The sequence below is a fragment of the Myotis myotis genome, unplaced genomic scaffold (assembly GCF_014108235.1).
Source record: "Myotis myotis isolate mMyoMyo1 unplaced genomic scaffold, mMyoMyo1.p scaffold_m19_p_7, whole genome shotgun sequence".
Classification (NCBI taxonomy): Eukaryota; Metazoa; Chordata; class Mammalia; order Chiroptera; family Vespertilionidae; genus Myotis; species Myotis myotis.
In genome coordinates this window covers 56,690,201-56,704,206 of record NW_023416379.1, presented here as the reverse complement: position 1 = coordinate 56,704,206, position 14,006 = coordinate 56,690,201, and the positions used below count along the sequence as shown (strand labels likewise).

The window sequence follows — 14,006 nt, the reverse complement described above, 5'->3', positions numbered from 1 at the left end:
ATTAAAAATAGGATGTGACACATTCCTTTATTAGCACAGACTTACGATGCAGTCACCTCAGAATTGTGTCTGTTAGGGAAGAATATGGTTTTCCTGCTTGATGTCAACCTCAGAAGTTAGGCATATCCTTCAACACACCTGATCTTCCTTAATAATGCATTTTTATACCCATCATCCAGGAATCTGTCTGTATCTTTCAAATCTCTATATTTTCAGCTGGTATATATTGAGAGAAGTTTGCCAGCTGTATTCTTCACTGTGTAAAATATTAACCTTTATTTGCTATAAATTTAACTCTCAAGTTTCCAGCCAGACTCTGAGATATGCATAATATCGGCATAGTACCAGTAATCTCAATGACTTGGAGAGAATACCCAGAGAGAAAGAAGGACTTCCTGCAATTCTGCAAAAAGCCAGAACATTTGATTTTATTCATGCCATTTCAATCTTAATTACAACTTCAAAGCAAAAATTTATAATCACTAATCTCATTTTAAAATTGACAAGGTCATTTCCCCTCAAAAGGCATTTAAAATGATGCTGTTTCTGCAGCCTGTTAAAATCTTATTGCTACAGCATAGTTTGTGCTAACTAAAAACATATTCTTCCATTTAAAGCCTGTTAAATATCTGAATTAAGTGTACTGGTTTAGCTAGAGCTTAAAGTTTCTGTGACCAATTTGGAGCTGCTATGAAGAGTATCTGGACCAGGAGAAAAGTCAGATAAGCTAGTATTTTCCCCCCACCAAGCAACCAGTTGAGGTTTGTGTTAAATGCACAGCCTCTTGTCATATCTGCCACTTTCCAAGTCCACAGTGGAATCCTGAATCTTCGTCATTTAGAAAAATACCAGCTGGCAGTCACTGGTATGAAGTGGATTTGGCAAATAGGAATGTCCTGTTTGCAGGAAAGGATGGCAAAGACATAAAAGAATGCCATTGCCCCTGGGAAAGATTGTTAAATATCCAGTTTGCATTACTTATGGAAGGGAAGGTCAAGAGTGGGGCTGTAATAACCCATGCAGCCTCTTGAGTAAGCATTTGCCGTCATGTCAAATGTCCTACAACTCTGAAGGGTGATGAGGCCATTACTCACTACTCACCCAATAATGAATGTTCCCTGGTAGATCTGGCATTAGCATTGCTATTACACTCTAAAACGAGAGTCAGTCACCCTATCAAAGGCTACATGGCTAGCAGAGAATTTAAGCTGAGAGTCTCTGGACATGGTGACTTCCCTGTGCTTATGGGACCTAAATTCTCACCAGCTCCTCACCGACATTATGACCAAATGCATCCTTTCTGGTGACTGGGGAGGGACAGAGGAGGCTGCATCTAGGTATCTGAGTCCTCTGTGATGCTGCTGCTGTGCTTCCTCTATGCACCCTTCTAAGTTAAGTCAGAGCGAGGTAAAACAGCAGTGTCCTGTGAGTTGATAACCAGAACCCAAAACTCACTTTTGTGGTCTTGTAACGGGCAAGTGCTTTGCCTGTAAAAATCATAATTTCCAGGTCTGGCTATCATTAAGCACACTTCGCCTTGCCTCCAAGAAAGACAACAGTTGGCTTTTACTCTCTTTGAGTCCTTGAAATGTTTCCTTTTATTCTATCTATCCCATCCTAGCAATGAGCAATAATTCTAGGCATCTTGTACTAGATTCCACACCATAGTCCTGTTGAACTGGGATTACTCCAGGGATTTACAGATTTAAAAAATGATCTGCTTGTTAAAAGGTAGCAGCAGCTTCAACCCAATGGTGGAAATCTAAGAGTTTCTCCTAGTGTGATTCATATATTATAGAATCAATGATCAAACATAAGCATATTTTAAAAATATTTTTTATTGATTTTAGAAAGGACTGGAGAGAAGGAGAGGGTGAGGGAGAGGGAGAGAGACATTGATTTGTTGTTCTACTTATTTATGCACTCATTGGTTGATGTTTGTATGTGCCCTGACTGGGGATGGAACCCACAACCTTGGCCTATTTGGATGATGCTCTGACCAACTGAGCTATCCAGCCAGGGCTTAAAACATAAGCATATTAGCTCTAAAGTAAACCAAAAAAAATGTGCTAACTAAAAGTAAGGCAGATTAGAAGCATCCATGGAGCCACAGTGGTGGCTTGTATACAAATGTGATTTTAAGACTAATTTCATAAAATTCTGGGCAATAACCTTCAATTATATAATGTCTTGTTTTTCAACTTCACATCTCAAAGAAAACATACACCTTAAAATTTATATAATAGCTGTTACTTATAAAAATATATCCAAACTTAACTTCCACAAAATACCATTTTATTTTAATTTAATTACCAGCTAGTAGGTCTGCCGATGCTGATGAACTAGAAGCAGCCTGAGGTGCAGGTTGGGGTTCAGAAGCACTAGTTCCAAATGCATCTACCCATTATCCATTATGCAGCAAAAAAGTAAAAGAGTGTAAATGGTAAGTACAGTGAGTAATTTAAGTGTTTTGCAGATAAATGCATACACATGGAGCTTTGTACGGTGAGCTAGTTGCCTATGGATATGTGAAATGACAGAGTGAATTGAATTATGCTCTGATAACTTTATTCTCTCAAAACAAAAGAGTGCTATAATAGTTAAGAATTAACGCCTTTGTAAGAGTAAGATAACTTTTTAAAGGATAAAACTTTTGGACTAAATCCTGTCATTTATCAAAATAAGATCAAAGTGTTAAGAATTTTGTCCAAAGGTAATAAAACTTTCTCATTTATAACTCTATTAAACTTAAATTTTTTAAACAATTCAAGCAGCAGCAACAGCCCTCTTATACTCTCATATGTCAAGGTTTCATGTATATTTGCCACAATATTTGAGCCTCTGAATGTCAGAAACTGTGACATCTTTGCACCCCTTGTGTACCCTACCCATCATGGCACACAGAATACTTAGTGTGGGTTTAACTTGCTAACGATAATATTTTAGCCAGTAGATACACACTTATGGATTTTCATGAAGAAATCACTTCTATCCTGCATTGTTTTCCTTGTACATTTACTGCTAACAGAAGACTTTAAATAAATCATCCAAAGCAGTAATTCAGGAGTTAATTCAGCAGTTTCCTGCCTTTAAATAACATATACAGGAAGAGGAAAATACATTTAAATCAGTGAGATACCTTCCAATTCTTTGGAAGGATTTTAAAACATCAAACTCAACATAAATAAACTCTACAAAATAATGTATGACATCTAGAGCTTATATGCTCAGTTTTGACCGGCTTGTTTGTTTTCAATTCTGAATTTAGTGCATTTTTATATTGCCTTTAAGAACTTAGAAATGTTGCTTTAGCCAACAGATCAGGATCGCCAGGGAAGAACAGTAGAAAGAAATTCAAATGAGCTGATTCTACATAAGGATGAACAAAAAGTTAAAAACAATCATCTGGAGTTGTTAGGCCATGCACGGAAAATTATGAACTGATGAGGATGAAGATGATGCAAAGAAATGGCAAAGATCTTAAAAACTGGAGTTTACATTCAAGAGATGGAAATGACTTCACATGGTTAAAAAAAATGAAAGGGAGGATCTATAAACTACTATGAAGAAAAAATAAGACTGTTAAGTGTTGAAGGAGGAGAGATACGCACCCCCGAAAAGGTCTATCACACCTGAAGAATCCACCTTTGCTGGAGAGGCAGTGGTTGCAGGAGCCGGTGATGCAAATGTATCCACTGCAGTGAAGCACACAACAGGAAACATCGCACGTCACCCAAAGGAAAATGAAACTGTGAGCCTTGACAAATGGCTCCTTGAGATTTCACGTTTAACAGCAGGCGGTACAATGCAGACAGTCTCGACAATTAAGGGAAAGCAAATGGATCTAAAAATACACACTTTCCCGAAGAAAATAAAATTTGACATCTTGAGGTCAGAGGTTTTAGTGTGAAAAAAAATAAGTTTTGTCTTTTCATTGCGTTAGATTTGAAATATTAACCTTCCTCAGTTGGTGACGGGCCAAAGAACGAGATTTTAAAAAGCGATATTTTTTTATTAAGAGGACCCAAGACAAACTGCACGCTTTCATATTGCCCTCTCCACACGTGACCCCCACAGGACATCTGAAGGCTTGATGGGGGCAAAAGGACTCACCCGATAAGAGGTCAGCGGTGAGAGAGCTCTCAGGCACAGGAGAGGCCCCTTGTGGTGGAGAGGAGAAAGCATCTTCCGAAAGGGAAACAAACCAAAACCAAGCAGAAGTAAGTAGAAAGCTGAAATCAAAGCCAAACATCTAACAAATGCATTCACACAGGCGAGTACAAAGAGCTTAGTCACCAACACGTTTGGGAAAACTAACGCAAGAGAGGGGTGGGTGGCTTTGGCTTTACCTGTACCGAACAGGTCTATGCTAGGAGCAGCATCCGGCTTGGGCGCTGCAGAGACTTCAGGAGCAGACTCAAATAAATCTAAGACCAAGAACACACATGCCTTTACTCAGCTGGATGCCTGAAACAGCATCACTTTCCAGTTCTGACTTAATCGTCTGGGGAATTCTGACAAAAGCAGCACATGGTTTCTAGAGAACCATTCCGTTACCAAGTGTGCATGCAGTGATAGCTGTGGATGCAGTATATCGCAAGTACCAGCATTCACTCCACCAGGTGTAATGAGTTCAATGACAAGAACAAAAAATTACCACCAAAGATATCTAGAGCAGGAGGAGCGGTGGTGGTGGTGGTGGTGGCGGCGGAGGTGGTGGCGGTGGCGGCGGTGGCGGTGGTAGCAGCGGTAGTAGCAGCAGTGGCCGCTGCAATGGCGGGAGCAGGAGAAGGAGCAGTGGCAGGAACCGGAGGGGCTGTGCTAGCTGTAGGGGTAACTACAGGAACACTGGTCTCAGGTGGCTTCATTGCAAAGAGGTCCAGCTCGGGTGCAGCCTCTGCACTACCTTCGGATGGGGCAAAGGGGTCTTTTGGAAAGGAAAGTGGAGACACATACAGCATCAGTTACGGAAAGGGACGAGAGACTGGCATCATAACTATGGTAAGAGACACCTGACATGGATATTTACCCACTAGCTAGGCATTCATTAGGCTGCTTGGACTAAACTACTGCCCTATTAGCAGGGGTCAGTGATTAGGATGTTTTTCTAAAGAAAAAAAAAAAAAAGAAAATTTAGCAGTTACCGCAAGTTAAGAAACCGAAACATATCAAGGTACTTGTAAGATTAGCCTACAGTCTAGCATCAGAGATTGTTATTCTTCAAATCCTTACGTAATCCAATAGCTTTGAAAATACATTAAAACATGCCTATATATTTGAACTCTGTGTTACAGAAAAGTCGCAATATAGCATTAGAGAATAAAAAAACATTAAGAGGGCATACTTGCACTGATAAAAATTGTCAATCTTGAGAAATTGTCAATTTTGATAAGTATGCACTTCATTGTCTTAATGTTTTAAGTGCCAGCATTATTTCGTCAGCTACGATGAATGACACTTTTTACTCAGAAGAAAGTAAAATTAGAAACACATATGGCCCCATCTAACTACGGCAGTTTCACATTAGGACAGAAAAACAACAGACGGGCTCGTGACTTGAAACCCACCATTTCCTGAACATGCATCAAGTGCCGCGGCTACAGGGGTTGGGGTGGCTGCGGCGGCGGCCCCTTCGGATGCTGCAGGGGCCTCCCCGGGAGAAGCTGCAAAGGCATCTTGGGTGCAGTTTTTAAAACAGCAGAAATTAAAGGAATAAAAAGAGAAGAAATATAGTAAAAGAACCACGTTAAATTGCGAAGAAGGCTCCCTTATACAACATGAATTTCTTAAAACGCATTTTTACGGCCCATGCACTGTTGGTGGTCACAAAACAACTCTTTGCGCCCCTTCATGTTAGTTACATGCAAGTGGTACAGTGTCGATACTGTGAGGCCTATTAGGACCCAAAAGGTAACAGGATTCTCATTGTATAAGGGCTCTGAGAAGCATGTTTTATGTATCACTAGAAATTAATGGATGTGAAAATTAAAACAAAAATAACTTTATTATGTAATTTAAGACATTAAACGTTGATGTCCAGGTGCTACTTATTTACCACATCACTGTGAGGTCTATAGTGGTTTCTAGCAACATGGATGTCTTCTTTAATGCCAATAAATTGAAATATACAATGGCAATGTAAAACAGTTCTAGTCTAAAAAAATTTTTTATAGTCTAGTACAGGAGAAATTATACTGTTAATACAAAAGGTTTACAAAGTATTCATAAAAGGTAGGTCATCATAACCCTTGAAAAGCATTTTCAGGTACAACCAAGGACTGGTTTTAAAGAAATAAAGAGATAATAAAATTAGGGGAAGACACCATAATGCCTTTATTTTTACTTAAATTTAATGTTGTTTTCAAATATTGTATTGCTCTAGTTATTTGGAAAATAATCTACTTTCACTGGATTAAAATATAGTTTCATGTTTTAAGAATATGTGTTCTTCTATTTGGAGTTAGAAAAATCCATTAAAATACAGGCAGACCCAGCTTATAAATGCCCAATTTATAAAATGTTGATGGTTCCCAATATGTGTTGCTTTTTTTCCCCCCCAACAGATGATGTTAATTATAGAAAAAAAAATCCTGGGGTTTTTGAAGAGCTTCTATGGTTCCAAAGTACAAAGGAATGAACCATCATCAGTTGCCTAGAATAAACTGCTGGGAAGTGGGCACCAACACCCACGTAGAACCTGTGTCTTACAGGCTAGCCTTCCCATCTTAAAACACCGCGTTCCCCATCTACCAGAGTTCCCCAGAACACTGCTTCTGGCCACGAAAAGGGGTTTGTCAGTTACACGTGGGAAACACTGCACAGTATACCCCCTTTCTCAGAGATTTGTGTAGTGTATTAGGCTATAGGAAATCCTACAGTCAAGGCCCTTGTTTCTCTGTTTATCCCAGCATGTTCCAAAATGATCTGACTGTGAAACACATTAGCCATCTCTTGAGGCTCAGCATGAAATTAAGTACTCTAACGAACATTAAATTAGAGACTCACTTGGCTTAAGAGGTCCTTTACAAAAACACAAATATCCCTAGAAGGGACAACGGGACAATCAGTTATTCACATCTTCTAGATTTTGGGGATCTGATTGCTTCACTCAGCTACACTGAGGTCAATGAGGGAGAGGCCAAGTAATAATATGGAGTCTGAAAACTACATGAGGAGATAGGGCACACCTTCTTCTCCAGGTGCCATGGTAAGGATACTATAATAGAGAACTTACAGCAACATGAAACCCTAAGACGGGGTGGAAGAGCCTAAGAAAAGTCTAAGAGGACGTTGGAAGGGCTGAAAACATTTTGTCATGAGTCAGGGCTATTTTCTTTTTTTTTTTTTTTTGCTTATAAAACTTGGAACTCGGGCTAATAAAGTGGGAATAGTAGAAACCATAATAGCAGTCACTATTCAGTGATATTTATGTGCCAGTCACTGTGTAAATATTTCATGTGCATCATTAAATTTAATTCCTACGTATCTTGTGATATAGGTTCTATGATCTCCACTTTGTAGGTAAGAGAATGGAAGTTTGGAGGCTCAGTGACTGGACCAAGGTCACACAGCCAGCAAATGACAGAGTCAGGAATTTGTCCATGAACTCTCTGACTGAGGTGTGTGTCTAACCACTAGGCAACACTGCTATGAGCTATGCTGCATCCCACTATATACAATTTCCTCCTGTAAAATGGAATAAATAGCAGTTATATCAGTGTGAGGAGCCAAATAAATATCCACTGTGGACTTGCTGGCCTCTTTAATGATCACTTATGTGTAAGTAGGTGAAACCCACATTGATAGCTCTATCCACAGGACAGTAATGTTTTTTTGGTTGGTTTTCCTGTCAGCAAGACATTTCCTTTTAATGCTTCTCCTATTTGGTAAAACTTAATATTATAAATTTAACTCACTTACTCCCATCAAAACTTCCCTTAAAGACAGAAAGAAGCCCAGCCACTCCAGCCCTGGCTGTTCAGTCTTCCCAGCCCAGGAGAGGGAGATACGATGAGGAAGACTGCCCAGCCACTGTCTGACGGTAGCCTCAAAGGAACCCTGGGCAAGAACTGTCCAGCTGAGCCCAGTCAGCCCCAGCACTGTGAGAGATAATAACATTTCAACATCGTTTGTTTTCTTAAACTTCTTTTAATGCCTAGCTCTCTTTCATTATCAATGGCAACATTATTCTTCCAGGATTGAAAACTAAAGCGATTTCCAATGCAGTTCGCTCTCCCATGTTTCCTATTGGCCGTTTATGTCTGATTCTGCCAAGCCTTACCCAGCACGCTCCTCACTGACACGGCTGTAGCTAGTCTTTTTTTTTTTTTCCTCCTAGCAATGTAGGAAGCATTTTCTCTCAAGCTTCTTGTAACTACCTTCCTACATATGTCTAACAGCTGTTGTTTTCCCCATCCTGAACTACTCTCCCCATCTTCTCTCGCCACATAAGCCATCTTTAAATCACATGATCCTTCTCAACAGCCCTAGAGTCACCATTCCAGTTACTCTCAGCTCCTAAAGCCAGCTTGTTAACCAACACGCACCAAATCAAGGCAGCCTGTGTGATAAGTTCCTTGGGTTTCAAGTCACTGGTTTTGTGCTCACAGACTACGAAGCCTCATGAAGGCTTGTTCATAACTTGATACAGGTGATTGACAGGGTACCCTGGTGCTTGTGCAGAGGAATTACCATCACTATGACGTTCTAGTGCTTAGGAAAACCATGTTATTACAAACTAATGTGGTGTTAGTGAGGTCTTCATAAAAAAAAAAAGTAGAATGTTTTTAAGAATGTTGTCTTTTAGTTTTATCAATATCTTTTAAGTTTTACTGAAATTTTTAAACAGAGCCTTCCAGTGCTATTATGCATGACCACAGAAAGAAGATTTTTATTTAAGTTTATTTTTTTTAAAAAGTAAAACATTTAGTAAAACTGTTTCTGAGAAACTTGTTTAATAACTTATACTGAGATGACTAAAATATTATGTGGGTATAATCTGAATGTTTAAAAATAATAGACATTTCCTACTTTTCAAATGAAATAAAATACATAGAAAATTTAATGCTTTAATATCTCATATCCAAGAAATTAAACAATTGGCCATTTTTTCAGAAGTTAAAATTCTTTAAGCTTATTTCTAAAGAAATCTACTTAATACTGCTATGCATGCTACATAAAATCTCAAAATGGCATGTTTTAAAGTTCTGTAAACCAAATAACTGGTGTCTAATATTCAAAAGTTCTACCACTTGCCCATTTTAGAGACACAAGATTTTTTTTAAAATGGCCAGATATTGTGGCCAGAGACTCTCATTTAAGTTTTTATTTAAAATCCCATCTCTAAATGATTCCTTATGAATCAATGAAGAATATGAAATAAATTAAGGAATATCACTGAAAACTGAAAAAGAGTGACACACATAGACTCCTGACACATAAAGCATAGAGATTTTATAGCTGTGAGAGGCCAGTTTTATTAACTATACAGGTCAGTAAAAATAACTGATGAGATTTGCAGATGTACGTACCTGTACTCAACCTCTAGCCAGGTGACTAGAAAGAATAAAGGTGAAATCAAGGGAGAGCCCCATTCTTTGGCATTAATTTAAATGATTTTCTGTATTACTAGTCATTTACTTATTTATTTGTTCTAGTCCTTTAAATTTATATTTTAGGGTAGAAATAATGGCATTATAAAAGTGTTTTCAAACATACATATTTCTCTGCCTGACAAATGTAGTTAAAGCAGAAGAAATGACCAACACAAACAGCATAATGACACAAAGACTATTTCAAAGAAATATCTTTAGCTCTATTATTCTAGAGAGCCATGAGAGAAGCAAGATGGAGTTGATTTCTTAGAGGCAATTAGCTCCTTACACATAGCCTGAAAAACAAAAATCTAAAACGCTAAAGGCACTAAATGCTTAAGCATTAAATTGTTCTCCATCCGTCCCTATTCTCCTTGAAGTTTTTCTGTTAACATGAGCCTATGAGAAACTGCCATACCCAACATCAATAATAGGGGCAGGGAAAAGGGGGGCGTGAAAAGTTTATTTTATATGTGTAAACTAACACAAATTTTTGGTCTCCAAATTTATACAGGCATAACTGAAAAACGTTCTCTAGTGGATGATGCTTTATAATACACTATTCAAGAGTCTGCAAACCCCTCCCTCCTCCTTTTAAAAAACAGGTTTCTCCTGTAGGAATGGGAGTGCAAATTCCTTTCCTGAAACAGTGACAATGATGCTGTCTCCTGGAGTGCTCCTTGTCTTAGACAATGTTGGCAAACCTCAGAGACCGGGGTCTGGCATGTAGAACAATGGTATGTGACAGCGTGTCAGAGTAAGTGCCCAGGGGAGGATCTGAATACACCGGAGCCTGCCAAAAGTTTTCTGCCCTCTCCATCATTTGCTTCCTCCAATGTCTTTACCATATTCTCAAAATGCCCTGGGAAAGATGTTATATTATAATGAAGAAACACAAAACTATGATGAATATAACACTATTTGACTTGTGCATTTGATAGGAGCACCTTTCCAGGTCTGAACATTAGCACCACGCAGATGGGAATACGTAAACAAACTGGCTTCAGATGGCTCACCTGGTCCAGGCAGATGATCCTGGCAGAGTCTAGGATATATGACCCACGCCCATAGCTCTAAATCAACTCTGTGTCAGAATTTACATTTGCATATTTTCAATCCTTTCAAAGTCTCACCTAAACCTGTTTTTAATCTATGTCAAGAGCTCATTCAAATGATCTCTCAAAGTCCCAGAGCCAAAGATGGTCCAAGTTTTTGCTTAGATAGAATACGCTTAAAGTTGCAAAACTGGGCATATCCCCAAACTCTCTTCAGAGTCCTCCAAATCTAAACTCTCTTAGATGATTTTTTTGGTCCTAAATCTTAAGAAATAACTTAGGCCAGGATTTCCCCTCCCATATTCCCCCAATTTTTTTTTTCCCTGCTAGTGTGAATCTGGCCTAAAAGACAAAATTAAAAGTATTAGGTCTGGTACCACTTTTGCATAGATACTGCAGGGCGGAAACACATATGGGACAAGAGTTCTAGTGGTAATTTCCACTTTGAGAAACGGAAAGTCAACCTCTGCTCTAAAACCACTGAAATTAAATGAAGATAAAGTTGGTAAATTTAGCTAAGATAAACAGACATGAATAAACATTAAAAAAATATTTAAGCACTCTGACATGCTGTTGAATAATGTATGGACTTTTACATCTCAGCAATCCTGGAAAGAAAATGAAGGAACAGTGATGTGACTAACTAACCTCCGAAGAGATCCACTTCAGCAGTGACAGCAGTAACAGTTGTAGTAGTTGAGGCAGAAGCTGAAGCAGTTGCAATTTCAGCAGCTGTAGTAGGAGGGGTGGGTTCTGATGCAAATGGATCTGAAATCTGTGCTTCAGAGGGAGCAGAGGAAAGTGTAGCCAGAGAGTCTACGTTGCACCAGAGATGGAGAACAGATGGAAGAGAAGAAAAGGAGAGGACGAAAAATACACCAGGTTCCAAAAGATCAAAATGAAGGCAGTTAGCAAGATCCAGAAGTCTCTCAAAACAGAAGTTTAAAATAAAGCTTTACTCACCCTCTCCCAAAAGGTCTATCGATGTCCGTTATGTGTCAGCATATGAAGAAATAAGAGATAAAGCTGAAATATTCAACCACACCAGTGTCCAAGCAGGGTGAGGCACTAACTGAAGAAATTCTAGCTTTCTGGACCATTTGTAATAAAAAACATAAATGTACAGTCAGCCCTCTGTATCTGTGCATTCTACATCCTTGGTTCAACCAACCGTGAATCCAAAATATTTGGGGGAAAAATGTTACATTGTGCTGATGTGTACTCTGTAGTTTCACCTACGATCGTTACATCTCTACCATCTCTACTGAACATGTACAGACGTTTTTCTTGTCGTTATTCCCTAAACAATATAGTAAACAACAATTTACAGAGCATTTACATTACATTAGGGATTATTACTAATCTAGAGGTGGCTCAAAGAGGATGTGTGTTATATGCAAATACTCGCCAATTTATATAAAGGTCTTGAGCATCTGCAGATTTTGGTATCCGAGGGGGTCCTGTAACCAAAGCCTTGTGGATACTGAGAGGTGACTCTATTACCTGTTATCATTATGGAACTTTTGTGCTGGAGGGGTACTTTAGTGAATTTCTAGATCAAGTTTCCAACTTCATAGATGGAAAAACTGAGAGCAAGGGAGGTCAAGACACTTACCTAAGTCATGTCTAAACAATTTTGAAAAACTCAATTTATTTTTTACCAGATTTACCATTTCATCTACTTTGATTGATTTCCATATACTATAAATGTCCATTCTGATGAAATTATAGCTAACAGAACTTTACTGATCTTCTTTATTTGATCGTAGGTGAAACTACTAAAGTCTGGAATACCAGAGAAGAAATTGGCGCTTTATAAAAGCTGTAGTTTGATTGTAGAATGTATAAAACAGTCAAATAAATAAATGCAAGTTTAGGGGTTAGAAAAAGAAATGCCAACCTAAACCTTTTTCTGCTCATAGGTTTCATATTATCAGATATTTTTCAATTCAATATAATCTTTATATGTATAAACCTTAGGTTAAAATACAGCATTTCATTGGGAGGTTTAGCCTTTCTGTGTTCAACAGTGGGATTGTAGTTGGCATCCTGAATAAGAAGCCAAAAGGAGTTATTCTTTACTATACTATGACTCCATGCCAAACATTGGATTGTTCAATGGCATTTTTCTATTCTCAGTCACATGAAACACTTCATATTTAAATTCATGAATGTCCCTATAAATTTACTTTAATGATAAAAATTATTTTTTATCAGAATTCATTAAAAAGGTTTTTCCCCCAGAGCTTTAAAAACAACATAAGAACTTGTAACCCCAAAGTTCTAGAGGATATTTAAAAAACTGAGAAACATAAATTTGACATTAAAATAATCACATTCATTTAACGACGCATTTTGCAAACCCAATGAATATTATGTAAAGCACTCTACAGATACACTGAGATAATCAGACTCTTCCTAACCAAATCCCATATATTTCATAACAATTTTAGAAAATTATAGCACGTGGAGTTGACATTAGAAACCCTCTTAAAATTTTAGAATGTATACTTAATAAATAGCATGCAAAAAGGACCTACACTGAGTCGCCAGATTATTATGACTGGCCAGATTATTATGACCATCCCATCAGTACAATGAAGTGAATTAGTTATACAAATAATAATAATAATAATAATAATAAAACCTTGAGAGTATTTGCTTAGGAAAATATTCAGTATTTTTGGAAGTGTCAATGAAGTACTGATGGGGTGGGCATAATAATCTTGCCACTCAGTGTATGTTGGATTGGGGCTACAGTATATTCTGCTGTGAGGTGGCCAGGTCCACATCCCAAGAAACAGAAGTTTCTTCTAATAATTTCTTATACCAACAGTACCTGGCCCAATACAAGTGTTACTCCACAGTCACACTTCCTAAAAATATTTTAGGATGACCAAAGTGGGTCATCAGAAGCCAGATAGACTTGGCTTCTCTCTTTTCCTGGCATTGGTGGGACTCTCCCTCACCCTGCCCTTATCAACATGGATATTTCAAGCTTCAATGAGACTTAGCAGAAGAATGAAGAGCCACGTGACAGCACAGTTTCCAGACCTATGATGGGTTTGAGCAACTGATTTCATACATTTGTTAAGAAGGAGAAGACTTATTCAGCTGGAGGAAGATGATGAAACTTCCAGCACTGATAAAATGGAAGATGAAAAGTAAAATTTTCTAAGAAAATGTATGAGGTAATTAAGCATATTGTTGAATAATTGGTGATGAAATTTTTTTCCATTCCTGGAAACCACAGGTTTTAGTCTCCAAACTCTTAATTTTCTAGATAAAATAAAATTTATGCTACTTATATCTTGTTTTATGCAAAATTTTCTCTCCTATAAAAGGAAGTCTCTGTTTT

General features: G+C 38.1%; 1 protein-coding gene across 10 annotated transcripts in view; it reads right to left on the bottom strand.

Moving 5' to 3' along the window:
- The window catches only part of SNAP91 (synaptosome associated protein 91), a 125,830-nt gene that overhangs the window by 27,559 nt on the left and 84,265 nt on the right, over positions 1-14,006 (bottom strand). For 5 of the 10 annotated variants that reach the window (XM_036318100.1, XM_036318099.1, XM_036318102.1 and 2 more), the window contains 8 exons: positions 11,612-11,626; positions 11,297-11,464; positions 5,568-5,675; positions 4,658-4,927; positions 4,350-4,427; positions 4,114-4,185; positions 3,612-3,695; positions 2,314-2,397 (listed from right to left, as the gene is read on the bottom strand). In XM_036318100.1, coding sequence (XP_036173993.1) covers positions 2,314-2,397; positions 3,612-3,695; positions 4,114-4,185; positions 4,350-4,427; positions 4,658-4,927; positions 5,568-5,675; positions 11,297-11,464; positions 11,612-11,626 — 879 coding nt within the window. The remainder of the gene's footprint in view (positions 1-2,313; positions 2,398-3,611; positions 3,696-4,113; positions 4,186-4,349; positions 4,428-4,657; positions 4,928-5,567; positions 5,676-11,296; positions 11,465-11,611; positions 11,627-14,006) is intronic. The other 5 variants (XM_036318104.1, XM_036318106.1, XM_036318108.1 and 2 more) reach the window with 3 other exon arrangements.